This window comes from Sciurus carolinensis, chromosome 17, assembly GCF_902686445.1.
Source record: "Sciurus carolinensis chromosome 17, mSciCar1.2, whole genome shotgun sequence".
NCBI lineage: Eukaryota > Metazoa > Chordata > Mammalia > Rodentia > Sciuridae > Sciurus > Sciurus carolinensis.
In genome coordinates, this window is record NC_062229.1 from 3083202 (window position 1) to 3110126 (window position 26925).

At 66.5% G+C, this 26925-nt stretch overlaps 1 protein-coding gene across 1 annotated transcript; it reads right to left on the minus strand.

Moving 5' to 3' along the window:
- Window positions 1-7754: 7754 nt before the first annotated feature.
- Znrf4 (zinc and ring finger 4) lies at window positions 7755-19992 on the minus strand. Its single transcript, XM_047531498.1, is given in 5 exon segments — window positions 7755-9354; window positions 9356-13087; window positions 16797-16976; window positions 18611-19207; window positions 19850-19992. Coding segments are annotated over 2 exon segments (1380 nt in total). The 5' UTR covers window positions 9433-13087; window positions 16797-16976; window positions 18611-19207; window positions 19850-19992; the 3' UTR covers window positions 7755-8051.
- Between the last annotated feature and the right edge of the window lie 6933 nt (window positions 19993-26925).

Sequence of the window (26925 nt, forward strand, 5' to 3'; positions counted from 1 at the left end):
AGCGGGAGGGCGGGATGCGTGCAGACGCACGGAGTCCACTTGGTCCTCTGGCTCTGGGACGCTGGGCAGGGGGCATGGACGACTCTGGAGCACCCGCCCCAAAAGGGAGCCTAAATCAACGCCTCCTGTGCACTTCCCACAGCCACGTGGCCTGGCATCACTCAATGGCCTGGAGCGTGGGGCCCGGGGGTCGCCCTGCCACCCCGTTACCACTCACCCCTCCGGCTCACCCCTGTAGGGCAAGAACATATCACCCCCTCACACCCCATCCACCCGGAATGACTGTCAGCGCCAGACCCCCGCTCTGTCCCAACCTCTCACCCTTCGGTGTCTGCACCTTTGATCTGGCTCCGGCATCCCTCACCAGGACCTGGACAGTTACCTGCACCCTGCTCCAGGGCTCCACCCTGCCCCTTGCAAACTGTCCTTACTATAGCCACCGGAGTCAGGTCCCTCCCTCTGCCCACAGCCCACCATGGCTCCCACCTTCCTCAGGAGTGAAAGCTCCAGGCTTCCCTGGGGCACTAGAACCGCCTGTCCTGTCCCTCCCTGCCGCCTTTCTCTCTTCCCCTCATTCATCAGACTTGGTCCTGCCTCAGGGCCTTTGCACGGGCTGTGCACCACCTTGAACTCCTCTCACATCACACAGCTTCTTATTCTGCTGAAGATCGCCTCCTCAGCTGAGCTCTCTTTGGTGCTTGCTTCGACTCCCTCCCCATCTCGTCGTGGTCTTCCGCTTTCATTTCCTGCAAAGCACAGTGTCTTCCAAAATGACCCACTAGCTCCCCAGTTGACCTTAGGGTGCAGGAAGCCGAGTCCAGGCGGCTGGTCTAGGCAGCTTCCTCGGCCCTCAGCACAGGGCCACGCACACAGTAACTGCCCCGTTTGTTCTTGTGCCTCTGAAATGCACCCTCACAGCGGCCGCGTGGGGACTTCTGTGAAGCCCATTCCACACAGCAGGAAACGGGGAACGGGGTCAGAGAGGTGGGAGTGAGGGGCGTGTCCCGGGCACAGACCCACTACCCGAGGTGTTTGGGCTGGGGGTGGGGGCGTCTGCCTGAGCCACCCTGGGGACACTGCACAGGGAGGGTTGATAAAAGAGCCCCTGGAGGTGGGTCTCCTAATTTAGACTGGGAGAGGGGCCTCTCATGTCCCTAGCCCACCCCCCGAGATCGTGCTGGGGATGGCCAGGCGAGGGGATCGACGACACGGGGTAGGGGGCCCGCTTCTGAAGGCCCCGCAGATGTTGCGGATCCCCCAGCCCATGATCTCCCTCCCCTGCCCTCGGCTCTTCATCCCGCCCCCGACCTCCCCGCTGGCCCTGCAGTCCAGGCCCCGCCCACCGCCAGCCTGCAGCCAATGCCCGCGCCGCCTGGTGAGGTAATGCGCCCCCTCCGCGCTCCCATTGGCCGGCCTGGCGGCCTCTCCGCTCTGCCCCTGGGAGGCAGAGACCGTGTGCGCCGCTGGCTCGGGTCCCTGAGTCCTCGGAGGCGCCGGCCGACCGGGGCGCAGAGCCAAGGTGGCACTGGGCACGGTGCCCCCGCGCTCGCCCCTCATGTGGGACGCCCGCCCGCCCACGCCCTCTCCGGGCCCAGGTCCTAGTCAGAGGGGGCGGGGCTGGCCGTAGAGACCCCAGCCTCCCGCAGCCTCCCAGGGAGGCCCCAATGTGAACAGGGACAGACCCCTCCCCGCCACCGCGCAGCGAGCGAGACCCCTGAGCCGCCCCCGCCGGCCACCGCGCATCTGCTGAGGGCCACGGGGGCAAAGCACAGCCGGCGGGGACGAGAAGCCAGCCGGGGACAGCAGCCCACCCGGGCCGCAGACGGGCGGCGGGAGGGCGCCTCGCCTGCGCCCCGGGCCCTGTGCTCGGCCTTGGCTTCCCCGCCGCCGTCAGCCAGCGGGGGTGGATCTGGTCCCCGCTCCGCAAAAGGGCTCCGTTCTCGGGAATTCCTGCTGTCGTCCCCTCCCGCAGCCCTGCCGGCGACGTTCCTCGCGGTGGGCGTCCTGCAGGGCTGCCGGGGTCGCCAGGCCAGGTGCTCGCGCGGGGCACCCGGGCGTGGGTGGTGGGCCAGGAGCTGCCGGCCCAGGCAGGCCGCGGGAAGGCGGAGGCCTGTCTTCATTTGAAATTTTGATGTCGTGCTCATCCTGGAATTTTTTGGAACTACGTTTGAATTTTTTTAAAAAATGCCGCGGTCACGCGCTATTTAGCTGCTCGCCGAGGGTTTGGGTGCTTTTGAAAATCTTGCACCCAAGTGAAGCCCGCGCCCTCCCTGGCCTTGCACGGAACAGTCTCTACGTTTCTAGAGTTGGCCTTCTCCCTCTCCCCGCCGCGCCTCTGCGGTGCCGGGAGGGACCCAGGGCCCCGCAGGCCGGCGCCTCCGCCCCGACGCCTCCCGCCCTCGCCGCCCCCAGGGGCTTTGCGCAGCGCGGGGCGTGGACTCGAATCGGGCACCTCTGGCTCAGCCTCTGCCCGAAATCCTGGTCGGGCCGCTCGCCTCGCTCCTTTTTATTCTTTTCCTTTCTTATTCTTTGCAGTGGTAGATGGAGAGCGCGCCTTTATTTTATTTGTTCATTTCTGTGCGGTGCTGAGGATGGAAACCAGTGCCTCACACAGGCTAGGCAAGCGTTCTGCCACTGAGCCCAGCCCAGCCCTCTTCTCTCCTTTTGATGGCTGTGTCGTACTCCTGTGTGAGGAGGGGCGGCAGAGGCGCCTGGTTGCGGTGGGCGGACTTTTGGCGGTGTCCTGCGTCTGGCGCTTAGGAGGACAGCTGCCTGAGCGCCCGCTCACTGGTGGACATATGCTTTCCTTCTCTTGGGTAAACACCTAGGAGTTGATGCTGGGCTGTGTGGTAGGTGTGTATTTCACTTTTTAAGAAACTGCCAAGTGGTTTCGGAGTGACAGAGCCATTTGGTTCCCGGGCTCAGGAGGAGAGCGCCTGGGTGTCGTGCTTGGCATTCCTGTTTTCTTCTCTGGATCGGCTTTTTCAAGACACACTCTAAGGATCTGCTGGGAGAAGTTTTGACAGATACGTGGGTAACTGCTACCGGCAGCACGGGCTCTCCAGAAACTCCCTCGGCCTGTTGTAACCCAGAGCGAGGCTGCGCCTCCCTTTCCTGCGCTCGGATTGGCCTGGAAGCTGCACCGAGGCCCTGGCTGGCCGGAGTCCCTCCAGTCTGTCTGGTGGCTCTTCACTTCTCGGTGGTGGGCGCTGAGCCCAGAGGTGCTTTACCCCGCGCGCTTCCCGGCCCTTCCGCCACGCTGAGACGGCCTTGCTGAGCCGCCCAGGCCACCCAGCAGCTGCCATCCTCCCGCCTCAGCCTCCTGAGTCCCCGAGGGCCCCGTAACACAGGCGGGCAGTCCCGGCCCAGCCGAGGCCCCGCGCTGGTGCCTGGGCACAGGCCGCGTCCTGGCTCCGCCTGGTCCACACGCGCACAGGGGGGCCGCTTCGTCCTTATCTGCAGACTGAAGGGTGGAGGGGCAGGACGGGCTGTCACCGGCCCCGCCCCACAGTTCCAAGGCGGGACTCGGCCCTGGCCCTCCCGCTCCCTGTGCCCTTGAGCGCCAGGCAACTGCCTCTGCTTGGCCCGTTCTGCACCCCTTCCAGACGGTGCCAGGCAAGCCGGTACCTCCCGGCAGGTCCACCCCGGCTCTGCCGCTGCCCCTCCTCAGTCCAGCCCCCATCCTCACCCCTGGGGACCAGGGAAGTAGCCTCAGTCCCCTCCCCCACAGCCGGTCCTCCTGCAGCAGCCAGAGGGCGCCAGTGAGCACCCGAGCAGGGCTCCGCCCCCCTCAGGGCCCTGCCCCCGTCCCCGCCTCCCTCTGCTCCAGCCCCCCGGCCTCCTCCCTGGGCCTCCAACAGCCGGGCTTGTGCTGCCCCTGGGCCTTTGCACAGGCTGTCGGGGACATCAGTTCTAGGAAGGTGGCGCGTATACCTGTGTGGCATCGTCACGTTCCCAGCGCAGTGCTTGGCACACAGCAGGTACTCAGTAGTCTTTTCCACCTGACCGCTACTTCCTGGAACCTGAGAACACAGCCTGGCGTTCCCGCCTCCCAGCTGGGAGCACCTGGCACGGACGGTGATAGAGATATTAGGGGAAAGGCTCCAAATTTCGGTCGCCTCCCTCTGCCTTTAATTATTTTGTCGACAAGGCTCACAATTCAGCGAGTCAAGGTGGCATTTGAGAGGGACGGTTCCCTTTAGCATAGCTGACAGCTAATTTGTGGGAAGTTTAATTACAGGCGGCGTTAATTAACTGGCAGAGCGCTGGGCGAGAAGGCAGCCATCTGTTCCTGAGAACGTCCTCCCCTCCTGGGTGGGCAAGGAGAGGGCAGGGCGTGGGGAGAGGCGGGCACAGGGAGGAGGAGGGCAGAGGCCCCAGCCTCCACACAGCTCCCCGTCAGTCAGGGCGGCCATCTTGGCAGCCTGCCTCCTGTGGCCTTCTCCAGTGACCACTGGGAATGGCAGAAGTGGCCCCTGGGAATCCACCTCTCCCTGGTTATATCATTGGGAGCAGAAAGAGCAGAATAAAGGAGGTGAAGAATACACTGTCCTTGGCCCACATTGTAGAGGACTGGCACCCACCAAAGCCAGTTGGAAGGGGAACATGGACAGAGGCGCCCTAGCAACCTGGCATGGGAGAGGCGGTCCACTCCACCCGTTCATTCGTTCCTCCTCCACCTAGTCTTCATAGGGACAGTATGGACGTAGCCAACAACCTCTAGAGATGAACTTTTTGGATCCAAATTCCAGTTTTGTCCCATTCATGCTGTTTGCCCTTGGGAAAATTACCTAACCTCTCTGGGCTTCAGTTTCCTCCTGTAAAACAGGGTTAGCCAATTGTGGTGGTGCACGCCTGTAATCCAGCGACTCAGGAGGCTGAGACAGGAGGATTATGAGTTTGACGCCAGCCTCTACAACTTAGCGAGGCCCTCAGCAATTTACGAGAACCTATCTCAAAATAAAATCAAAAGGGCTGGGGATGTGGCTTCCTGGTTAAGCACCCCTAGGTTCAATCCCTGGTATCGTGATAAGTAATAATTTGAATTGAGGTCAATTACAACAGGCTGACTTCCGTTTCTCTTTCTGGAATAGTGGAGCCCGGCATTTTCCGGCTGCTCTCGGCTGGGCTACACCCCACGTGCCATCCTTTGCTCTGGCTGCAAGTGTGTCCGTGTTTGAAGAGAGTGTGGTTTTCAATAAGCTGAATTCCTGGGCTGTGGACCCAGGGCCCTCGCAAGTGCTGTTCCCTCCGCCTGGAACTCTGTTCCACCCGCGCCCAGCAGCCTGCACTGTATTGGTTGGGTCTCCCGGTCGCAGCCTTCGCCCTGAGGCCAGGGCCCCTGGGCTCGCAGCCTCCGAGTCCCCCACGGGCCTAAGGCCCTGCCCTGCTGAGCCGGAGTCACGTGGGCAGGGGAGCAGGGACCCGTCCAGCCACGCAGGCAGCCGCGGCCCTTCGCACAGAGTGTGGGGAGGCTGCCCCTGGCCTCCCGGGACAGGTGGGCGGGGAGGACCCAGGCGCTGGAGGCTGCGGCCCCAGGCGGGGCGGCTCTGCGGGCGAGCTGGGCTCCACTGTGCGACCTGAACTCCACAGTGACTCAGGACAGGCCGCCGGGGCTCCCTGTCACTCCCAGGTGACTCTGAACTCGCCCTCCTCTCCTTGCCGCCCCCTTTGCTCCGGGACCCCTCACGCCTCCGGCCTCAGGGCCTTTGCTCTGGCAGTTCCCTCCACCCCGAATGCTGTGCCCTGCACTGTCCCCGCTTCTCCCCGCGCTGAAGCCTTTCCGTCCCAGGTCTCTGCCCACATGTGACCTCCTTGGGGATGCCCTCCCTGATCACCCTGCCTCAGTTCACCACCCCTGGAACGCTGCCCCCTGAACAACTAACTAGAGCAAACCCTCTGAGCGGGGCCAGGAGCTCTCTTGGTCACAGAGTCCCCGGCACAGCACTGAACACATTAGGTGCTTATTAAACATGGATGGGGAGACAGTCGAGGGAAAGAGTGACGCAGAGGAGGCTCTGTGGATCTGAGTTGGAATCCTGGCTTGGTCCTGGCATGCTGTGTGGCTTCAGGCATCTTGCTGAACCTCTCTGTTCTTCAGGTGGAAGGTGGGATTAACCTACCTCTCTTGCAGCAGTGTGAGGAGGTCTGATGTCACAGGAAGGAAACAGGAGCCAGCGCTGGACACCCCAAATCCTGTAGGTAAAAGGCCCAATGAGGAGAAGGCCGGTCCTTTTCATATTTCGGGCCAGCTTCAGGGGGCCCAGGGAACATGCGCTGGGCAGAAATGCGAGTGCCCGGCCCTGGGGGCGGGGCAGCGGCGTCCTCAGCCACAGCCTCCTCTGCTGGGCCTGCAGTCCCTGCTTGTCCCCAAGTGCCCTCCACGTGCCGCCTGGACGCGCAGGAAGGGGCCTCCACCTGTGCTCCCGGGAGCCGCGCCGAGGCCTCGCGGAGGCTGGAGGAGGCTGGGAGGCCGCAGGTCCCACGTGCACGCAGTAAGCACCTCCTGGCCGCGGGGGACCCGGGCCTTTCCACGGACGCCTGGCGCCTGTGCGCAGACCCCGCCCCGGAAGCCTGGCAGCTGGAAGGGCGGCGCCACCCCAGCCAATCCGAGGGCAGGTCACTCAGCGCAGCGGGCAGCGCAGAGAGCCGCCCAGGTGCCTGCTCCCCGGTTCACGGGCGGGAGACCGCGGCCGCCGAGGCGGGATGGTGGAGCGACCAGCGCACAGTAGGGCCTCGGGAGGAGCTTAGGTCCAGGGACGCGCTCCCCTGGGAGGAGACTCAGGCTAAAGCCTGGGGAGTCTTTCATTCATCCCCGACTCGTCTCCGCGACCGAAGTGTCCTTAAAGGGAGAGTCAAGTCCTTCCTCATTGCCTGGAATGCACGTGTGAAGGTTGGAGCTGAAGCAGCTGCATTGCCCCAGGAGGTGGAGCCTGGGGGCCAAGGGTGTAAAAAGTCCGGGTTGGAACAGCAGGGAGCCTCCAGGCCATCCACAGACTCAGGACACATACTGGGAATTAGTCCTGTGTGCCTGTGCTGCTGTGGTCGGGTCCTGGATCCCACGCCAGCGCTGCCCTTACACTGTCCCTTCCTGCGTCTGTTTCTCCGTCCTCACCCTCTTCTGCTTGCTAGATAGAGAGGCTGCCCTTGCCTGGCCACCCAGGGTCATTGCCAGCAAGCCAGGGACCCTGAATACGGCCCCCAGTGACCCTAGACGGGCTGGGGTGAGGTCCTGTGGAAGCTGGTGGAGGTCCCCAGCACGGAGCCATGACCTAGGGGGGCAGGCAGGGACCTCAGACCACCTCTGTCCCCATTCCACGCAGGCCAGAGCGTGACCAGGAAGGGCCAGGAGACCCTCACGATGAAAAAACACGGGGTTCGCTTCACATAAGAAAGGAGTGGGCAGCGGGCGCAGAGCCAGCGAGGCCGGGAGGGGACACGGCTGGCTCCTACGGCCGTGGGGGTGGCCTCCATTCCCTCTGGGTGGCACCCCTAGATAGCTGCAGCTGCGGTGTGCCAACCCGAAGCCGGGCCTTGGCTGCCACGTACGGGTGGCAGAGCGCCTGCAGGGCGGCCAGGCCTGGTCGCTCGGCTGCGGGACGCGCGAAGGTCTGCACAGCCCCGCAGGCGGGAGGAGCACGCGTCGCTCTCCCAGAGACTGGGGCCGGGTCTGCCGACTGCACAAGGAAGGGACCCGCTCGCGCAGTCGCACACGCTTCTGGAAATCCAACACGCTTCCAAAGTAAACTGTTTATTTTAAAAGAAGGCGTGCGCACGCGCCGTCCGGGCCGGAGGCGGTTTCCCCGACGGTGGCGGCACCGAAGGGGCTGGAGCCTCAGTGTCCACGGCCGGCGGGAGGGGCGGGCTGGTGGGCGGGGCCAATTGGAGGGCGGGGCCCCGGGGGCGGGGCCGGGCGTCCCTCACCGACCCAGCCCGAGGCCGGGTAGCCCAAGAGCAGTGGAGGGCGAAAATCCACATTCAAACCCACTTTATTCTAGAAACATCCATTGCCACCCTCCCGCCCTGGATTGTCTCCGGCCAGGGCAGCAGCCTCAGGAGGGTTCCGGGGACCTGTCGGAGGGCACGCCGGTGTCCACCGCCCCCAGGGACGTGGTGCTGCAGTGGCGGCTGGGGCTGGCTCGGGCCAGCAGCTCCAGCCTCCGGGAGCGCAGCCGGGCCTGGATGGCCCAGATGGGCGGCTGGTGGCCGGGCAGGGACGCGTCCTCGTCGCCGAAGCTCTCGACCGTGGAGTCGGAGCCGTCCTCGGTGCTGGCCACCGACTGCTTGCACACGGGGCAGGAGCGCCGGGCGGCCTGGGAGAACCAGGGCCCGATGCACTTGCAGTGGTAGGCGTGCGAGCAGGGCAGGATCTTGAGCCGGTCGCCCTCCTCGTACTCGTCCAGGCAGATGGCGCACAGGTCGTTGCTGCGCGTGAAGGTGCGCACCTGCGCCTTCTGGCAGGCCTGCGCCTTGGCGGGCGGCACCCGCGGCCACCAGCCCCGGATCCAGAGCCACAGGCGGCGCAGGATGAAGCAGGTGGAGGCCAACAGGGCCAGGGTGCGGCCCAGCACCCAGGACGCGGCCAGCACGGGGTGGCAGTCCAGGTCGGGGCAGGGCGGCGCGTCGGGCAGCAGCAGGACGTGGGCGGACTTGTCGCAGCGCACCATGACCCGCAGGTCCTGCGAGGCGGCCTCGCCCACGAACACCGAGGGGATGGCGATCTGGCGCCGCAGCTCCTCGTAGACGTGGGCCATGCGCACCAGGTCGTCGGAGCGCACGTTGTGCACGATGGCAGCCTCGAAGCCGGCGCGCTGCGCGTTCAGGACCTTGAGGTCGAAGGTGCAGTCGTAGCGGCGGATCAGCGCGATGGCGCCCAGGGAGCGGTTGCCGGGCCGCGGGCCCTCGATGGGGTGGCAGGCGTTGGCCGGCTTGGCTTCCATCAGGTAGCCCCGCACGCCACCCGGCGCCAGGGGCACCCCGAACAAGGCGGGCAGGTCTGCGAAGTCCACCGAGCTGGCGTTGCCCTCCAGCACGGCCCGCACCACCGCCTGCGAGGGCACCAGGAGCAGGGACAGGATCAGCGCGGCCCTGACGGCCAGCGGGCCCGGCCGCCCCATGGCAGCCCGCTGCTGCGGCCTCTCCGGGTTAGGTCCCCCCAGGGACGGCGGACTCCAGGAGGCCCTGGGGCATCTCTGGGGCCTCCCAGGGGCTCCTGGGCCGGGAAGGGAAGGGAGGTGAGCTGGAGGGGGCTGGCGGCGGGGCGCGGTGCGGGGGCGGGCGGGCCCTAGGCAGAGGCGGCTCCCGCTGGCAGCCTGGCCCCCATGGTGTCTCAGCAGCCTGGTCTCAGGGCGTCCAGCCCCAGCCAGCCCTCTGCCCGATGACACTGAGCCCAGGAGCCCTCAGGGTTCTAGAGGCCTCCAGCCTCTGTGACATCGTCCCGCACACTCCAGTCCCGGGAGCCCCCAGCCACCTGGGCCCGGGACTGCAGGGACGTGGCTGGGCCCCTCACTGGGCCGCTCAGCCTTTGGAAACCTCCCCCCAGCTCAGAGCATCTTGGCTCCCGGCAGCCCCGGACCCACGGAGGCCTGCAGGGCCCACAGGCGGACCAGGTTCCCCAACGTGGACGCAGTCTTCACGCGGTGCTCCCTGAGGGTCCCAGACGCTCACTGAGAAGATGGCACCTCTGAGTCTCCGGGGCACCTGGACTTGTTACCCGCCCACAGGAGTTCAGTGCTGAAGACCCGGAGCCCACCTACCCCCTCCCCAGCCTCTTTCCAACCACAAGCTCCTTGCTGTGCCTCCCACACACCGGGCTCCATCCTGCCTCAGGGCCTTTGCACGGCTGCACCCCTGCCTGGAGCACCCGCCCACCTCCAGAGCCCAGCTTCCCTGTGACCTGGCTGAGAGCGGTCCACAGCCCCTCCGCCTGGCATTCCTGTGACATCACCTTCCTCGAGCGCCAAGCCTCACCCGCCTCCCCCATGGGACCGTGAGTTCCTCGAGAGACTCCACCTGCCCCTGCCCTGACACATAGTAGGACCTCAGTATAGGCCTGTGAAAGAGTGAAAGGTCCCCAAGCCCCATCTCACGAAGGAGACTCTGAGTCCAGTTCAGGATCCAGGGACAGGGCAGGCTCACTGTCCCAGCTCGTTGGCGCCTGGCTTCCCGCCACCCCGCAGCCTGGTTTCTCTTTCGAGCTCAGCGTGGGGGGCGGGGCAGACGGGGAGCTCAGGAGGGGCAGACACACAGGGACCTGGGACCCCCACGCCCCGTCCTGGAGCCTGCTGAGGGGGAGGGGGAGCTGGAGGGTGCAGAAGCCCCGCTCCGTGGTTCTTGCTCCACGTCACAGACACGTACCGTCGGGGACTTGTGTGGGCAGAAGACAGAGCGCAGTGCACCCTGGTTTAGTGGAGAAGAGAACCTGTCAGTGTGTGTTACTGGGAACTCCACAGCGTGGGCCTCAGGTGAGGCTGGCTCCAGGCACTCGGAATGGCCGAGCAGGAAGGAGTGCTTCCCGCTTGGATTCCTCATCCTGCCCGGGCCTGGCTCGCTCGCGGCTTAGGCAGCTCCAGCCTGCCCTGTACCAGCCCAGCCGCCGGGAGAGAAGAATGGTGTCACTCCCATGTGGCTCGCAGCTCCCTTTAGCCCCTGGCAGCTCACAGCTGGCCCGAGGCTAAGCGGTGGCAGGAGCGCCTCAGCCTGGTGCCTGGGTGGGTCCCCAAGCTTAGGGAGGCCGCGGGAAGAGGCGCCACTTCTCTGGGCGGGCACAGGACCCACCCTGGCGCAGGAGAGGAGCCCCAGCCAGGCCTGCCAGACCCGGCTGAAGCTGCTTGGCCGTTTTGGCTTCCGGTTGGGGCAGGGCTGCACCAGGGGGCGGGGCCTCACCGACCTCCTGGAGGAGGCCCTTCCTCCACCTCCCGGCCTCCACTTGGCCCAGCACGTTCCTCTGCCGGTGTTGCCCCTGCCCCTCACGCTGACCTCTCCTCCATCCCCAGTGTGGGTCGCAGTGCCAGCCCGACTGCTCTTGCTGGGCAACCCCAAGTCTGCGGCTGCCCTCTCTGGGCACCCAGCGGCTCCTCCGTGAGGGATAATGGTGGTGGCGCCGGCCGCCTTTGTGACCTGCTGGGGCCAGTCACGGGTATGCTTGGGGGACCTGCTGGCCGGGTGCAGGTGGCCCAGGCCTGGCAGGGAGAGCGCGGCCCCCGCCAAGCCACAGGATTGGCTGCGGGCGAGGCACGCGGCCCACACTGGCCCTGGGACTTGGCCCGGCAGGTGGCGGGAGGGGCCCCGGCTGTGCGGCCCAGCGGGCAGGGGGCGTCCGGCCCGCGCCCCGCAGTCCCTGCCCGGCCCCTCCTGTCCCCTCTGGACGCGCCTCGTCTCCCCCGCCCTGCCGCGTCTCTCTCCTCTCTTCTTCTCTCGTCTCTCCCCAGCTCCGTCTCTGTCCATCTGTCTCTCCTGCAGCCGCCCCGGCTCCAGGCGGCTGGAAGGCCGAGCACCACCTTCCTGGACGCGGCTGGACACTGGAGCTGGGCGGCCTGGCGCCCGCGGGGGGAAGGAGCCGCCAGGACAGACCCGCAGGCCCCAGGCCACAACCCCGAGCCAGAGGGTCAGCCCCGGACACAGGTTGGCTCCGGCTCTGGCTGTGGAGGTGCCAGTCCCCGGTCGGTGGCCGGCCGCCCTGGGCCTTGGCCAGGCAGGAGCGGGCGGAGGGGCGGCGGGGAGACGGGGCCCAGCAGCGGCCTCAGACCTCCCCCGGGCCTCCTCAGAGGCCCAGCCTCCCCGTGGCTCCAGGCTGGGACCAAGCCTGACAGGGCCTTTGGGACCTACCCGACCCCCACGCCTCCCGTGCCCCGTGAGGGGACCCGAGCGACTGGCTGCACCCCAGGAGGCTGCTGTTCGGTTCATCTGAGCCTCGACTTTGCGGCTCCTCGGCCTCCTGGCTGTGGGAGGCAGGGAGGGAAAGCGCTCCATCCTCCCTGGTCCTCTGCAGCCCACGCTGTGCCCAGGGGAGCTGTCGCAGGGTCCCCCTGCCCGGCTGTCTCCGGGCTCCTGCAGGCTGCTACCCCGCCGGCCACGCCCCACCTCTCCCCGCCTCGGCCTCCACGTCCGCCTCGCTGCCTCCCTGTGGGTCTCAATCGCTCTACCCACGATGCACTGCCCCTGTCCTGACTTCAGGGCGTCCCCTAACCCTGGGGACCCCTGATCTTGCTCCCGCAAAGGCAGAACCCCAGCCCCTCCCGGGGACCCTCCTCTGCATGCACCCGCAGGCAGCGATAGGATGGCTAGCTCTACGCAGGTGGGCGGTGGCGACCGCAGCCTGCCTCGGGGCGGGGCGGGGCCTGGAGACCTCGGTCCACTCCCAAGTGTCCCCATGGATGGAACGTTTCATGAGAATTCTGACCAATAAAAAAGGCCCTTCCCGTTTGACCCAGAAATTCTACCTGTGGCCTTTCATCTCTCGATGACATTGGTCACGTGCCATGTGGTCTGTGATCGCACGATGGAGCGACTGCGTTCCCATCAAAAGGAAACTAGCTAGAGCGCTGTAGGCCTGGCCAGGCAGTGGAGTACTACTCACCCCTGAAAAGGAGTGGGACGCCTCCACCTACTGATGTGGCAGTCGTGGTGAGGAGGGAGAGGTGTGCACGCGGCACCGTTTGCAAAGCAGGGAGGGGAGGCACCCCAGTCCACTGGCATTTGCTGTCGGCACACGGGCCCTCTGGCCCTCGGTACCCACGGGCTCCACATCTGCAACTTCAGGCTTCAGCTGGACTGAGTGTCGCGGACACTCCTCTCGTCCTTCCTGAACAGCATGGTGGTCTTGCTGGGTTGGTTTCAAACCTCGTGGCCGCTTTCCCCAGGGAAGCCAAGTGTGGAGGTGCAGGGGCCCAGGGAGCAGCGTCTGAGCGCGTTCTTCAGGCTCCGCCCCTTGGCTTGTCGTGGCCTGACCTCCCAGTCACACACGTTGGTGCCCAATAACGGCAGGTCCACTGTATGCAGTAGGTGCACCATAAAGGCCGGCTGCTGCTGCAGTGTGGGGAGCACAAGGTCCTCTGGGGTGGTGCCACTCAGCTCAGGCCCGTGGCTGCTGCGGGAGAGGCGTCCCCGTCAGACGCAGGCGGCTGATCCATCGTGAACCGAAGACGCGGCCTTGGGGACCTGTGCCCACACACGGGGACCCTCGGGGACCGTGCCCACACGCGGGGACCCTCGGGGGACCGTGCCCACACGCGGGGACCCTCGGGGACCCGTGCCCACACGCGGGGACCCTCGGGGACCCGTGCCCACACGCGGGGACCCTCGGGGGACCGTGCCCACACGCGGGGACCCTCGGGGACCGTGCCCACACGCGGGGACCCTCGGGGACCCGTGCCCACACGCGGGGACCCTCGGGGGACCGTGCCCACACGCGGGGACCCTCAGGGGACCGTGCCCACACGCGGGGACCCTCGGGGACCGTGCCCACACGCGGGGACCCTCGGGGACCGTGCCCACACGCGGGGACCCTCGGGCACGGCCACCACCCCGCACCCCGCTCTGCGCTTTCACCTCCTCACTCGGGTCCCCTGGAGGCTGGGAGGTCAGAGTGACCACACTCCCCTCCAGGGTCCCTGCTCTCGGTCAGCTTCCGGTCACTGTGACGAAGGCTGAGGCAGTCAGCTCAGGAGGAGGACTGAGCTCACGGAGGTCCCCAGGCTGCCTCTGCGGAGCTCGGAGGGAAGCGGAGAGGGAGGGACAGCGTCCAGGGCCCCTCGGGCTCCCGCAGGCCCCGCAGGAGGCCTCCCGGCCCGTTGCCCAGGCTGCCAGGGTCCTCGCCCCCCCCGGAACCTTCCGCCCTGGCTCAGTGTCGCCTGTGACCCTCTGGAGTGCACCTGTCGGGTGTGGGCGGACTCTGGCCATCTGAGGGTGGTGGCCGGTGGCCGGGCGTCTCTTCCTGGGCCCCATTCCCGTCCGTCCGTCTGTCCGTCCCCGGGTCCTTGTCCCTGGTCCTCACCCTGTTCCTGGCAGCCACCTGACCCTGTGCCAGGCGCTGGACCAGAGTGGCCGCAGGCCCCCGGTCCCCACCCTGGGCTCTGCCAGGCAGAGGCTGCTGGACTCTGTCCAGACCAATGAGCAGGACGCTCTGGAGGGCGAGGCCACCTGCGAGGCTGGCCGGGCACGGGGGGCCACAGAGCCCGGGAGGCCACAGAGCCCCGGAGGACAGCGCACGAGCTTCCAGGAGGGAACCCGGCGGGCGCCTCCTGGGCTCTGGGCAGCAGCAGAGCCCGCCTGGCCGGGAGAAGCCAGGCACCTCACGGAGGGACCTTCTGCAAAGACCTGCAGGGCCTCCAAGAGTGGAGGTCAGATGGATGAGGACAGACTGGGGGCCGTCTGACGGGGACGGGGTGACAGACGACTCGGCAGCACGTGGGCCCCTGGTTGGGGTCCTGGGACCCCGGGACAGAAAGAAGGCCTTAGTGGAGGATCTGGGGGGTGGTCTCCTAGGAGAGACTAGAATGCGTGGCTGGGCCTGCGGGTCCTGGGGCACAGCTGGGCAGGAGGAAGAAGTGGACAGTGTCCAGGGGCTCTGCCACTGCGCCACGCCCACCCCTCATTATTTTTTATTCTAATACAGGGTCTCGATAAGTTGCTGAGGCTGGCCTCCAACTTGCAATCCTCCTGCCTCAGCCTCCCAGGTACCTGGGAGGGGAAGCGTGGCCACCACACCCAGCCAAAGTCTGTCTTTTAAAATCTGGCGGAACTCAGTACGGCGGGTGGATGGCGGAGTGACAGGGTGCCAGGCGGCTGTCCCTGTCCGATCGTCCCCCTGTGCTTATGTAAGATGTTAACTTCAGGGGAAGCCGCGAGAAGGGTGCTCAGGAACTCTATGCTATTTTTGCAATTTTTCTGTAAGTTTAAAATTATTTCAAAACAAAACATTTTTAAAAAATAACAGAAATCCTTAGGCACTAAAAAAACTCCCTAAGGCACTAAGGAAAAGAAAGTCTGAGGAGGAGGCCGAGGCCGGCGCAGGGCGGGGCAGGCAGAGGCGAGCTGGGACCCGCCGCCTGCTTTTGTTGCCTGAGCGGCTGGTCGACTTGGGTCCCAAGCAGCCGGGAGGGGCGGGCAGGAAGAGGCTGGGCGCGGGGCTCCTGCCGGGAGGCCGGGAGGCCCCGGGGCAGCATGAAGCACTGAGGGCAGAGCTGCCGGCAGGAGCGGCTGCTTCGGGCGAGGCTGCCCTGTGGGCACCTCCCAGCGCCCCCAGGACCAGCACCGAGGGAGGGGCGCAGTGCTGACCCCCAGCAGCCACCAGCAGACGCAGAGCCCCTCGGGCAGGGCTGAGGACGGATGCCGCCAACCACACCCTGTGGAGCTGCGGACCCCAGGCAGCCCCGCGAGCTCCCCGGGACTACGGAAACCCGCGGGTGCGACAGGCAGGGAGAACACCGCGCACCAGACGGTGCACCTCGCAGGTGCTCCCCAGCACACGGCGCCCGCCTTCCCTCACCCCAGAAACCCCTAACGTGCAGCCCGGCCACAGCCTGGGAGGCAGAGCCACAGGATGCCACTGCAGCTCTGAGGAGATCCTCTTGGCTGCTCAGGGATAATAACGGGGTGCGGAGGAGCCTGGGAGGTGTGGGACAGGCATCCAGGCTGCAGGTGATACGGGCTCAGACCAGTGCAGTAGCAGTCAGGGAGGAACACAGCCGCCGGAAGTCCCGTCTTGAACTGCAGGTGCTGACGAGGAGGTGGGGGGATGCGCGGGTTCTGCCGTAAGTGGCAGGTGAAGCGAGGACCCCAGGAGAAGCAGACGTGGGTCGGAACCCTGCTGGGTCCCAGGCCCCGGAAGGAATCCAAGGGATGCCCGGTTGGCAGCCGGCCGGCAGCAGCGGAGCCTGGGCAGGTGGGAGGATCGGGCCCCTGGGGCGTGTTGGCCGCAGGCCCAGCTGGCAACCGCTGGGCTGTGATGTAACTTGCCAGGCGGAACCGAGCCCCGGAGCCCAGGCGGGAAGGCACAGCTTGCCAACCGCGAACGAGTCTCGCCTCCAAATGGTGGCGGGGCGCGTGTGTGCATGTGCGCGCGCGTGTGTTTTAATTCGGGAATGAGTCGGATTCTAATTCCGCCGACTCCAGGCGGGAAGCAGCTGCCTAACGAGCTCCCCTGGATTGAAATAGCCGGCATCTGCCTGCTGCCGGTGCCAGCGTCGCCCAGGCCACCCCACGGCTCCCAGGCCCCAGCCTCGCGGCTTGGGGTGCGGAGGGGGCCTGGGGGCTGCTGTGGAGAATGTGGGGGTGGCCGTCCCAAGACCCCGACCACCAGGCCACCTGGCGTGAGCAACCTGGATTCTGCACGGTGTTTCCGAGGCCTTGGTATCCAGCAGGCACTCCATAGGTGCTCAGAGACCCAGATGAGAGCCACACGGCCACTGCAAATCGGGCCTCTCTTCTCCCCCACCCAGTCGCACAGTGGCAGCTCCAGGTCCCATCCTGAGCCTGAGACGGGACCCTCGCTCCGTACGGGTGCGTCACCTCTACCCCAGGGCCACGGGCACCGCGTCTGAGAAAACCAGAGCTTGACGAGACCCTGTGGGGCCGGCAGCCCAGGCAGATGGTGGGCGTGTCCCCTGGACCCTCAGCGGCATGGCCAGGACCGCCCAGCCCGCCTCCTCTGTGACAGGAGGGACTGAGGAGAGTTGTGCAGACGCAGCCCAGGCCCCGAGATTCCTCTCCCACTGTAAAGGACTCTGCGGTGTCGCCTCTAAGGGCAGAGAGGAGGGAGGGGCCGCCTAAGCTGGACGGGAGGCCGGAGGGCTCACCTGAGGGGCGGCTTTGAGGTGAAAGCGCAACGGGGAGGGCTGTCCACACACAACTCAAGAGCAGAGGTTCCAGGCAGCAGATCGGCGAGTGCAAAGGCCCTGAGGCAGCCCAGGCTTGGGTGCTCCCCAAACAGCAAGGCGCCCGTGGCTGGCGCAGGCTCGGGGAGGCCTCGGCTGCCCCTGCGGGAGGCACAGGTGGCTTCAGCCTAACCCAAGGGCAGTAGGGAGCCCCTGCAGATTCCGGGTGGGGAGGAGGGAGAGTCGACTTTCTGCTGGGTGCACAGCTCTCCCTGGCGTCTCTGTGAGCATTCATTAAGTGACTTCTGGATACCAACCCTTAGAGAACACCATGCAGAGTGCACGCTGCTCTCGGCCAGGTCAGAAGACACACTGAAGGGGGTGGACTCCCGCCCCAGCCTGCTCCAGGACACCCTGGCCAGTCCCTGCCCTGGACTGCCACCTGCCAGCCACGTGGCCTGCCCTGTCTCCCCTTCCTAACCGAGTCCAGTCGTCTCAAGAGGAAGGAAAAGACCCGCGCTTGGGATGTGCAGCCCGCCGAGGTCGCCATCTGGGTCGAGCTCGGTCCCAGCTTGGTGCTAGCGGGGGGAGGGGAAGCCTTTCCGGGATGGTACCAGAGGCGGACTGTCGCTGGGGAACTGGGCCTCTCCTCTTTCCCGCTTTCCGCTCCCGGCCACGCACGGAGCAGCTCTCTCCGCCGCACGCTCCCATTGCGAGGTGCCGCCCACCGTGGGCCCCAGGCAACAGGGCCCAAACCTCTAGGACGTGAGCAGAGCGAACCCTGTGTCTGTCTAAGCTGATGGCCCCGGGCATTTTGTTACAGCAACGGAAAGCTGACCAGTAGCCCCAACCCCTTCTGGAGAGAAGCACGCCTAGCAGGTGACCCAGCCCCGCGCGCCCAGGGGTCTCACCGGGAAAATGCCAGCGCACACCCACGTGACCCGTGTGCCCACGGCTCGGACCGAGCTGGGAACCGCACCATGTGAGGAGGATGCAGCCTGGCCCAGAAGCTCGTGCTGAGCAGAGCATGTGAGGCCGAGGCGGGAGGATCTCAGGTCAAGGCCAGCCTGGGCAACTTAGCGAGGCCGAGGCTCAAGAGAAAGAAGAAAATGCAAAGTCCTTGCAATGCCCACAGCCGGTCGGGGTGCTTGGGAGGGGCGCGGGGAGGGTCAGGGGCTGCAGGGCCGGGTCTGGGGTCAGCACTCTCGGTCCCGCGGCGGCCGTGCGCATGGCCGCTGGGCTGACGCAGATCCTGCGCTGGGGCTCCGCCTGCGCCTGGGCTTCCTCGCCCTGAGCAGAGGCCTGGACGCTGCGTACCGCGCACGCCCACGCGGGTGGCCGAGCAGCAGAGTCCGGGCTGCGGGTCGCGCGCACCACGGCCGCGCTCCGGAGCCCCGCCCCGCCCTGCACCCTGCGCCCTGCGCCACGTGCCCGTTGCGCGCCGCTCCAGGCCAGCAGCGCCCCCCTCAAGAGTAAGTCACCCCCTGTTCCTCTCCGGGAAGAGGAGATGGGGCAGCTTGAGAGGAAGGCGGTTTGGGATCAGAGAGATTCGGATCCAGTTCAGCCTCTGACACCTCTTGGCTGTGTGACCTTGGTCACCTCATCAGCAACATGGGATAATAAGTGTTCCTTCCATGTGGCGGTGCTTCTGTGCGTCCGGAAGTGGCTCTGAGGCAGAGCTTAGCGTGCACAAGACCCAGGCAGCATCCCCCAAATTTTATAAAGTTCTCAGTGTGGGGCCAGGTATACAGTAGGTGCTACACGAGTGTCAGCTACCTTGAGGAGCCTATTCTTACCATTCGTGGAGCGCTGGGCCCTGTCCTGGGCCACCCCCATGCTCACGCTGTATCTCTTCATCTTTCCGCTGGCATCTTACATATGGAGGCGCAAAGCCCAGGAAAGGCTTGGTCCCCACCTCGAGCAGCAGAAGGACCTCGGAGTCGCTTCAGTGACATGCGAAAACACCCGGCCCCTGGCTGAGGGAGCCCCCTGCCTGCAGCTTAGCGACCTGTTTCCCCGGAGGGGAGGAGGTTGGGCAGCGGCGGCAGGGCCGGGTCTCTGGGAAGGTGGGGGTGGGGCAGGGCCGGTCTCCGGGTGCCCGGGGGCGGGAAGCTGCAGGAGGGGCCCTGGGCGCTGGCAGAGGCCTGGGGCAGAAGCCCTGGGTGGAGCGGCTGCTCCCGAGGCCTCGGGGCGTGGCCCAGTGACAGGAGGGCCCAGGACAGGGACTCCGGGAGGGCCTGGACTGTGGAGGCAGGGTGGAGCTGGGCGGGCTTGTGGGGACTCACGCGAGCACCTTTGGGTGATGGAATGTTCTGGAACTGGATGGAGGTGATGGCCTCACAGTGTGGGGTGGTACCAAGGGTCACTAACGGAAGGTCTGGACAGATCTGTATCTTTGACCACAATAAATTTTTAAGAGTTTTAGACACTAAAGCGTTCTGGGGCGCCGGGCTTTCTTCCGGGGCGCTGGAGTGTTCTGGAGCTGGAGAGCAGAGTGGACACAGTGCCTTCCAAGCAGCTCCCTCTGTGCCCGTGAACTTCATCTGCATGAAGAGGACGAAACCAAACAAGAGCCCCCGCCCTGGGCCGCCTCCCCCACGCCGGGCACAGAAGCTTCCAGAAGGCCCCGCCTTGGCCTGGCTCCCCTCGCGGGCCCCCCACAGGAGCCCCGCAGGCGGGGTGCCACCTGGCCAGGAGTTCCTGCCAGTTTCAACACCAGCTCCGTCTCTCTGGACCTGAACGGGCCAGGTGGCTCGCTTGGTCCTGAGCAGTCCACAGACGCCTCCCCCTGCCCCCGCCGTCTAAGGTGCTTGTTCTGAGTCCCTCTCTCCTTGTGAGGGCTGCAGAGTGGCCCAGGCCCAGCAACTCTCTTCTGTGGCCTCCAGGCCTCCCCTCTGCAGCCTCCACCCCTGCGCACAGCCAGAGGGTCTGTTTAGGACGGGGGCGGGGGATACTCCTGCTCACCCCTGGCCCAGCCAAAATCCTCCCCAATTCCAAACCACAGTGCCACTGCCATTACCCCATCCAGTCCTTACCGAGGAGAGAGAGAGGCTGGGGCGCCTGAGAGGGTGGGAAGGGCTGTCCGGGGACGGGGTGGGTGGCTCCCAGACCCGGCAGGGAGCTGGGCCAGGCTGGGGCCGGGCTGGGGTGCCTGGAGCCCTCCGCCCACCCTGCCCGCTGCCGGATCTCGCCCATCAACACTCGCCAGAGAGGCAGGAAATATTTTCTCTCCGGCTGACACTTTCGGCAAAATACAATTCCTCCAGTTTTTTTCTGTGCAAAAAACATGTCCATCAAGACCGTCCCCACGGCGACGCAGAGGGAGGCTCTGGGTTGGCCCGGGCTGCGGAACACGCTCCGAGGAGAGGGCGCATCTGTCTCTCCTCCCCCAGCGGGAGGGCGGCAGGAAAACAGCCAGAATAACAGGAAAGGCCAGGCGCTGGCGGGTGCTGGCCAGGCCGGACGCTCCACCATGCGCCGGCTACCGACCCCCACAGCTCCACCATTAGCCCCTCCAGCTTTGGAGGAGAAAGCCGACCTCAGAGACAGAAAGCCTCTTTCCCAAAGTCACACAGCAAAGCTATGATTTAATTCCAGTTCCTACTCGACCTCTCCAGAGATGCCTGGGGAGCCTCTTCCCAGGAGAGAGCGGGAGGAAACCCTGGGATCAGCAAGGGCTCCAGCCTGACTCCACGCAGCACTTCCCCCGTGGCCAGCAGCCCTCAGTTAAATCAGCCCTGACCTCCTCTCTAGTTGCCAACGCTCTTCATCCATGTGAGTCCCCCCAGGTCCTGAGGTGGGATCAAGTGTGGCAGCCACGGCAGCTGGTCAGGCAAAGGATACGAATAGACCTCAGGCCTGCTGCAGGGCCACATCTGTCATCCCAGGCACCCAGGAGGCTGAGGCAGGAGGCTGGGGTGCGGCTTGGAGTGGAGCCTTGCCCAGCACGTGCAAGGCCTGGCTCCATCCCCAGCTCGGGCAGTGGGGTCTAGAGTCTGGGAACCAGGCCTCCCAGGTCCCCCGCTTCCTCACCCCAGTGGGAAGACAGCCCGCCTCCCCTCACCGCCAGTGTTCTGGGAAATAAGGAGACCATCGCCACCAGCACGGGACTGAGTCAGGCCGCCGGTGCCCGGCGCTCTCAGCCCTGCTGTTTCTCCTGAGTCTGGGGCGGCCGTATGGGTGGCAGACGTAGCAGGGCACAGGAAGGGGTAGTGCGGCCTCAAATCCCAGCCCTGCCACTCCTCGCTGTGCAACCTCAAGCAGGTTGCTTAACCTCTCAGTGCTGCGGCTTCCTTGCCTGTGAAAGGGACTCATGCAAATAACTCCTGCCTTCCAAGGTAAAATGCTGTTCCAAACACCGTGTGGGATGAGGACAGGCGCAGCAGGTGCTTGTAAATGTGGAGAACAGTTAGATGGTGAGTCCCGAGGGGGTGGGGGCGAGTCCTGTGTCCACACCCACCCGGCGGGTGCACCGGGGCGGCAGTAAGAAGGCAGCACTGGCCCTGGAGCCCCGGCCTCCGCCCGCGCCCCCCGCGGGATTGACTTTTCTAGAATGCCGCCCCTCCTCCCAGTGTCCGCCGGGAGCCGCATAAATCCCGCGTCCGGCTGCTGGCGAGCGGGAGGCCGCCCCAGAAGCCCAATTAATTTCCCTGTCTGGATCTGTGCGCCGGCGAACTTCTGAGCTCCCGGAGGGAGGGAGGGCGGGCAGTGAGCTGGGGACAGGCCAGGCTGAGGGCAAGCACAGGGCAGGCCAGGGCCTCCTGACGCCTGCCCAAGGAGCGCTGCCCGAGGAGCCCCAGAGCCCAGCCCCGGGCCGTCTGGAGGGTGGAATGGAGGTGACCAAGGACTCTGGGGGGCCTTCCAGCTGCAAATTAGGAGGAAGATGAAGAGTCCTGGAGGAGGCAGCCCAGAAGGCCTCAGGGGGTGTGGCTTTGGGGCAGAGGGCGCAGCAGCTGCGGAGCCTGTGCAAAGGCCCTGGGGCAGCCCCAGATCTGCCGGGTTAGGGGCAGAAGGAGGAGCAGAGAGGGGGCAGGTGGTGCAGGACGGGTGGGTGAGGGGCCGGCAGGTGGCACTCCCAGGCGCCCTCTGGAGGCCTGGGGAACAGCGGGGATCCCTGGGGAAGGCGGTCAGCTGTTAGAGGCTCTGGCTCCCCACGGAAGCCGTGGAGCCAAGGCCTCGCTCTGTAGAGGGAGAGTCGACCGTGAGGACAGGCGGCCCCTCTTGCTCCTTGCAATCTCCAGGTGAGCTCACTGGGGGACACCAAGCCTCCGTCCCCAGAGCCCCAGCGGCCTGTGGCCTCCAGCCCGTGAACGTGTGGAGCGCCACCACACCGGCCGCGTGTTATTAAACTTTCGATCTGCTTGTCAAATCGTGTTGAAGTGCACACAGCGTAGGCTTCGCCATCTCAGCCCCCTGTGGGGACACACCCATCATCCCAGCCTCTGGGGAGGCTGAGGCAGGAGGACCACTGGAGCCCGGGGCTTGGAGGCCCGCCTGGCAGGAGCGAGGCCCCGTCTGCGGCACCTGACCGTCTTTTGTTTCCCAGGGTCGGTGGCCACAGGCTCGCCCAGGCCAGGCGAGGGCTCCGCACCCAGCGCACCGCCGGCCCAACCAGCCGCGCACGGCCCAGGGCGTGGAGGCACCGGGGCTGCAGCCTCCACCACCCCAGCTCCGGGCGCCCAGCTGGAGCTCTGCCCTCGGAGCCAGCGCCCCGAAGCGGCCGCCTGCCTCTGAGGCCCCGTGGTGTCCTGCGTCTGCGCGGGTCCGCCAGCGGTGTCCTCGGGCCCGTCCTCCTGTGTGGGGCGTCCTCCTCCCTCAGGCTGCGCGGCTTGGACAGGCGGCGTCTGCGTCCACTCCTCAGTCAGGGTGGCCAGGCGGGCCTCCGCCTCCAGGCTGGGAAGGAGACTGTCACGATTGGGGGCCACTCACCCGCCCGAGTCCCTCAGAGCAGACGGTCCAGCCAGGCCGGGTGGGACGGCCAGGGCTGAGCGCCCGGCCCTCAGTCGCCCACGCGCTGGCCGACACGCGGCACCTTCTCAGCCACCCGCACCAGGACAGGAGGCCCGGAGCGGACGCCATGCCCGGCCGGGGTCGGCAAGAACCCTGCCCAGGAGGGGACCTCCCAGTTCCTGGGCTGCCTCTGCCCCGGCAGCTGGCCGGGACCCCGGAGCCTGTGGACGAGAGCCACCACACCTCTGGCCATCCGCTGGCTGGCGCTGTCCTGCCCTGTCGGTCCTGCCCCGTGGCCCTGGGCCTCAGGAGGACGGGGCCCGGGAGGCTGGGAGGATCTGCAGCCCCGTGTCGGAGCAGCTTCCTTGTCCCGCAGACCCCGTGGGCGGGAAGCTGGCGTTAGCCGCATCCTCTGGCCTGAGACTCCCCACAAGTCCGCAGTCCCTGTCAGCTGGGGCCCTGGACTGGTCAGGCTCAGCGGGGGACGGGGCCCCAGCTCAGCGCCCTCGGGGGCTGCAGGACTGAGGTCCCTGGCTTCCTGCTGTCAGCTGAGTGCTGCTCACAGGTCTCGCCCGTGGTCAGTGAGGGAGGAAAGGGCCAGGTGCAAACCAGCCGCTCAGGGGGCTGAGGCAGGAGGGGGCAAGATCCAGACCAGGGCAACAGTGAGACCCTGTCTCAAAAATAAAACCTGGGGGGTTTCCCTACTCCCAGGATGGAGCCATGCCGAGCAACGGGGTGGCAGAAGGGACTTCCCAGCCTTCTACTCATCCTGTTGGCCAGAAGGGTGTGGCTTGGGGGTGGAATGTTTTGCTGGCCAAGGGCAGAACCTGTGCAAAGGCCCTGGGGCAGGACCAACCCTGCGTGTTGGGGGCGGAAGCAGCCATGTGGCTGGAGCAGAGGGAGGAGGGGGAGAAGGAGGCGGGAGGCGGGGAGGGGACTGAAGGCCAGGCCATTACGCCTGCAGGGGAACACTGGGGAACGGGAGCGGGCACCCTCGGGGGCTGCTCACTACTGGACGCTTGGGGAGGCGGAGCGTGCAATGGCTCCAGGCCCTGTGGGGCGTCTGGGAGGGACCAAGGAAGGGGAGGGGGCGGCAGGAGCCCAGGAGGCAGAGGCCCAGGCAGCACAGCAGCCGGGACCCAGGGCGACCGCAAGGCCACGCTCCGCCTCTGGGGGGTGACGCCGGGCCCTGGTCCAGACGGGAGACCGAGGCCGGGACAGGAGCCGCCTGGTGGCAGAGTGGACACGGTCCCATGGAGCCCCCCGGCCAGCACCCCAGCGTGGCCCATGCCGCACCTCGGCCTCTTATGTCCCTCTGGGACCGGGCCTCGCCCTTGGCCGGCTGCCGAGCGTCACCATGCTCAGTGTCCCTTAGCTGCAGTCGGGGCCAGTGGGCGCCTGCTGTATACAGTCTCTGCCAACACCGAGGACCTCGCCTGGGAGAGGCGGACCCCGCGCCTGGAGTTTTACGGCGCCACCAGTCCGGCGGCCGCCCTTCCACAATGGTGGCGGTGCTGACCTGGAGGACCACCCAGCGCGGGGTGGATGCTCAGGCCTTGCTCGGGCGCCGCCCACCTGTGCTGGGGCTCCGGGGGTGAGCACCACCATCTCGCCTGGTTTCTGTCCCCAGGGAAACTGAGTCGCACGCGGGTGAGGAGGCCCGGCCGCGGCCACAGTGGCTCGGTGGTCACAGCCACCTGGAGCTGGCTGCTCTGACCTCTGCAGCGAACCTGGCCGGGCTTTCTGGTGAAGGAGGCGCTGGGACGCGCTCCCGTGGGGCCCCGGCCCCTGGCCCCTGGCTCTTGCTCCCGGGCTGCGGCCTCCAGGAGGCCAGGCTTTGCATGGAGCCTCAGTGAGGCCCCGGCGTCATGGCGCGCGGGCAGCAAGGGCCCAGCGGCTCCAGACCTGCTCTGGCCGGGGCCGGGGCCGTCCGGGAAAGTGGTCGATGAAGAGCAAATCATCACACCGACGGGCGCGCTGCCTGTCCTCCGCGCTGCTCACGTCCCAGCCCGCGATGCGGGTTCAAGCGATGCGCTGTGGGCGGATCTGCGAAGGGCCACGGGCCCCAACCCGGCCCCGGGAGCCGGTGACACAGGGATGCGCCCTGATCCCCGGGGGAGGAGGGTGGGGAGCCCGGGAGCACAGCCCAGGGCAGGCCTGGGGGAAAGAGCCCGTTCTGCCAGGACAAGCGAGCGCGAGGAGCCAGGAAAACAAGGCTGTAACCTGCTCATCTCATCTGTCAATCAAGCGGGAAGCTGCTGCTTCTTTGCCGCATGTCATCTGAGCAATTTGATACCTGAAAAGGAAGGATGGAAATTCAGGCTTTCCCTGCAGGATCAAAACCTGAGCGTCTCTCCCATTAGGGCCTCCGCATGGAGCCTGCAGGCAGAACACAGAGAGGAGCTCCTGGATCCAGCCGTTCCTGCAGTTCACACGCCCTGGACGTTCAGTTAGGATCTGGGTGTTTATGTATAGGGCTCTTGCAGGGTAGCTAATGAGGCTCTTGGCAAACTCCTCCCGACTTGTCTTCTGAGGTACGGGGGTGGGATTCCTAGCCAGCCCCTCTCAGCTCCTCTCAGACGTTGTGGGAGGGAGAGGTTCACACTGCAGGGACGTCAGCCCGGCAAGGTGACTGGCTTGGACAAGGCGCCACAAGCGGAAGGGACAGCGTGCCCTCACAGGAGTCAGGGTGTGTCCTGGATGCCTTGCGTCCCTGCCTTTAGGGACAAAAATCCACTGAGTCACAGCTGATCCACACCCACATCGGCACACGCGCACCAGGTCTGGACGCTCCCCGGGCTGGACCTGAGCCGGCTGACCGCAGTGTGCGGGTGACGAGCACTGGCTCTGGGTGCTCGTCCTGGGCCGTGGCCACCGCTACGCAGCACGTTGGCGACGGCCGTTCTGGACTCTGCGATTGGTCAGGGCGGGCAGGGCCAATGGGAACTGACCGGGCCACCTGCAGACCAGAGCGCCCGCGGCTCGTGAGCGCCCTGGGGACTTCTCTTGCGATACTCCAGACTGACGGTGCCCACGGGTCCCGGAGAAGGCGAGGGCAGGTCCCCAGCCCAAAGCGTCCCCACGATCGTGCGGGGCGAGCGGGAAATAAGCGTCGGCGGTGGAAGCGTCTGAGACGGGCTGCTCGTCCCTGCGGCGAAGCCAAGCTGGCCTTAACCGATTCCGCGGGGTGGGCTTTGGACAGGACGGAGGGACGAGGCGCAGATCGCGGGAGGAACCTGGCCCTGACCCGTGAGCTTACGTCGCTCTGCCGACCGGCTTGGAGTGATGGGGTGGGTGTGGGATTGAGTCCGGGGCTGCCCTGCCCTGGACGGCACCCTGGACCTTCCCGGGCATTTTGGGACAGCAACTTCAAGACAAGTGGCCGAGGCTGCCTTGGGCTTGCGACCCTCCTGCCTCAGCCCCGGGGACGCTGGGCGGCTCGCAGAGCTTCCGCTTGGCCTGCACGCCCAGCGGTGCGGCGCCCCGGGCGGGAGGCCCACCCGCCTGCTCCCGGTCGCCTGCAGAGGAGGCGCGGGCAGCCCGACTCCAGGGCCTCCCCCCGCTGCCTGGCCTCCTGCCTCCTGAGAGGCTGCCGGCCTGGGCCTCCTGGGCAGCTGCACAGGCCAGGCTCCCCTCGCTGGGGCCGGAAGACGGGCTGCTTCCTCCTGCGCCTCTGCGGCCACAAGCCGGGCGATGGCCAGCTAGAGACCGGACGTGGCCCTGCCTTGGCCGCTGCCCGCGCCCGCGCTGGAGGGTTGAGTGCCACCTGTCCTTCCCCCCGCGGCCCCCAGGACCTCCTCCTGCCCCAGAGGCCTTGACGCCCCAGACCTGAGCTGCAGCTCTGCCCCCTCCCCGGGGCAGACGCGTCCCTGTGCTCGTGTCCAGGTCCCGAGCACGGGCACTTCACCAGGAGAAGAGGTTCAGCCAGGTGCTGCCCAGCACGCCCGTCACCCAGCCACTCGGGAGGCTGAGGCAGGAGGATGGCACCTTTGAGGCCAGCCCAGGTGACCTAGCCGGAGGGCTGGGCTGTGAGGAGCGTGACCAGGCGCTGGGCTCCGTCCCCACCAGGGAACCAGGACGAGAGAGAAGAGGCCTGTCCAGCTGGGGTCCTGGAGGCAGCGCCGGCTCGGCTCGCGGGAGGGACAGGGCCCACCGGGGAGGC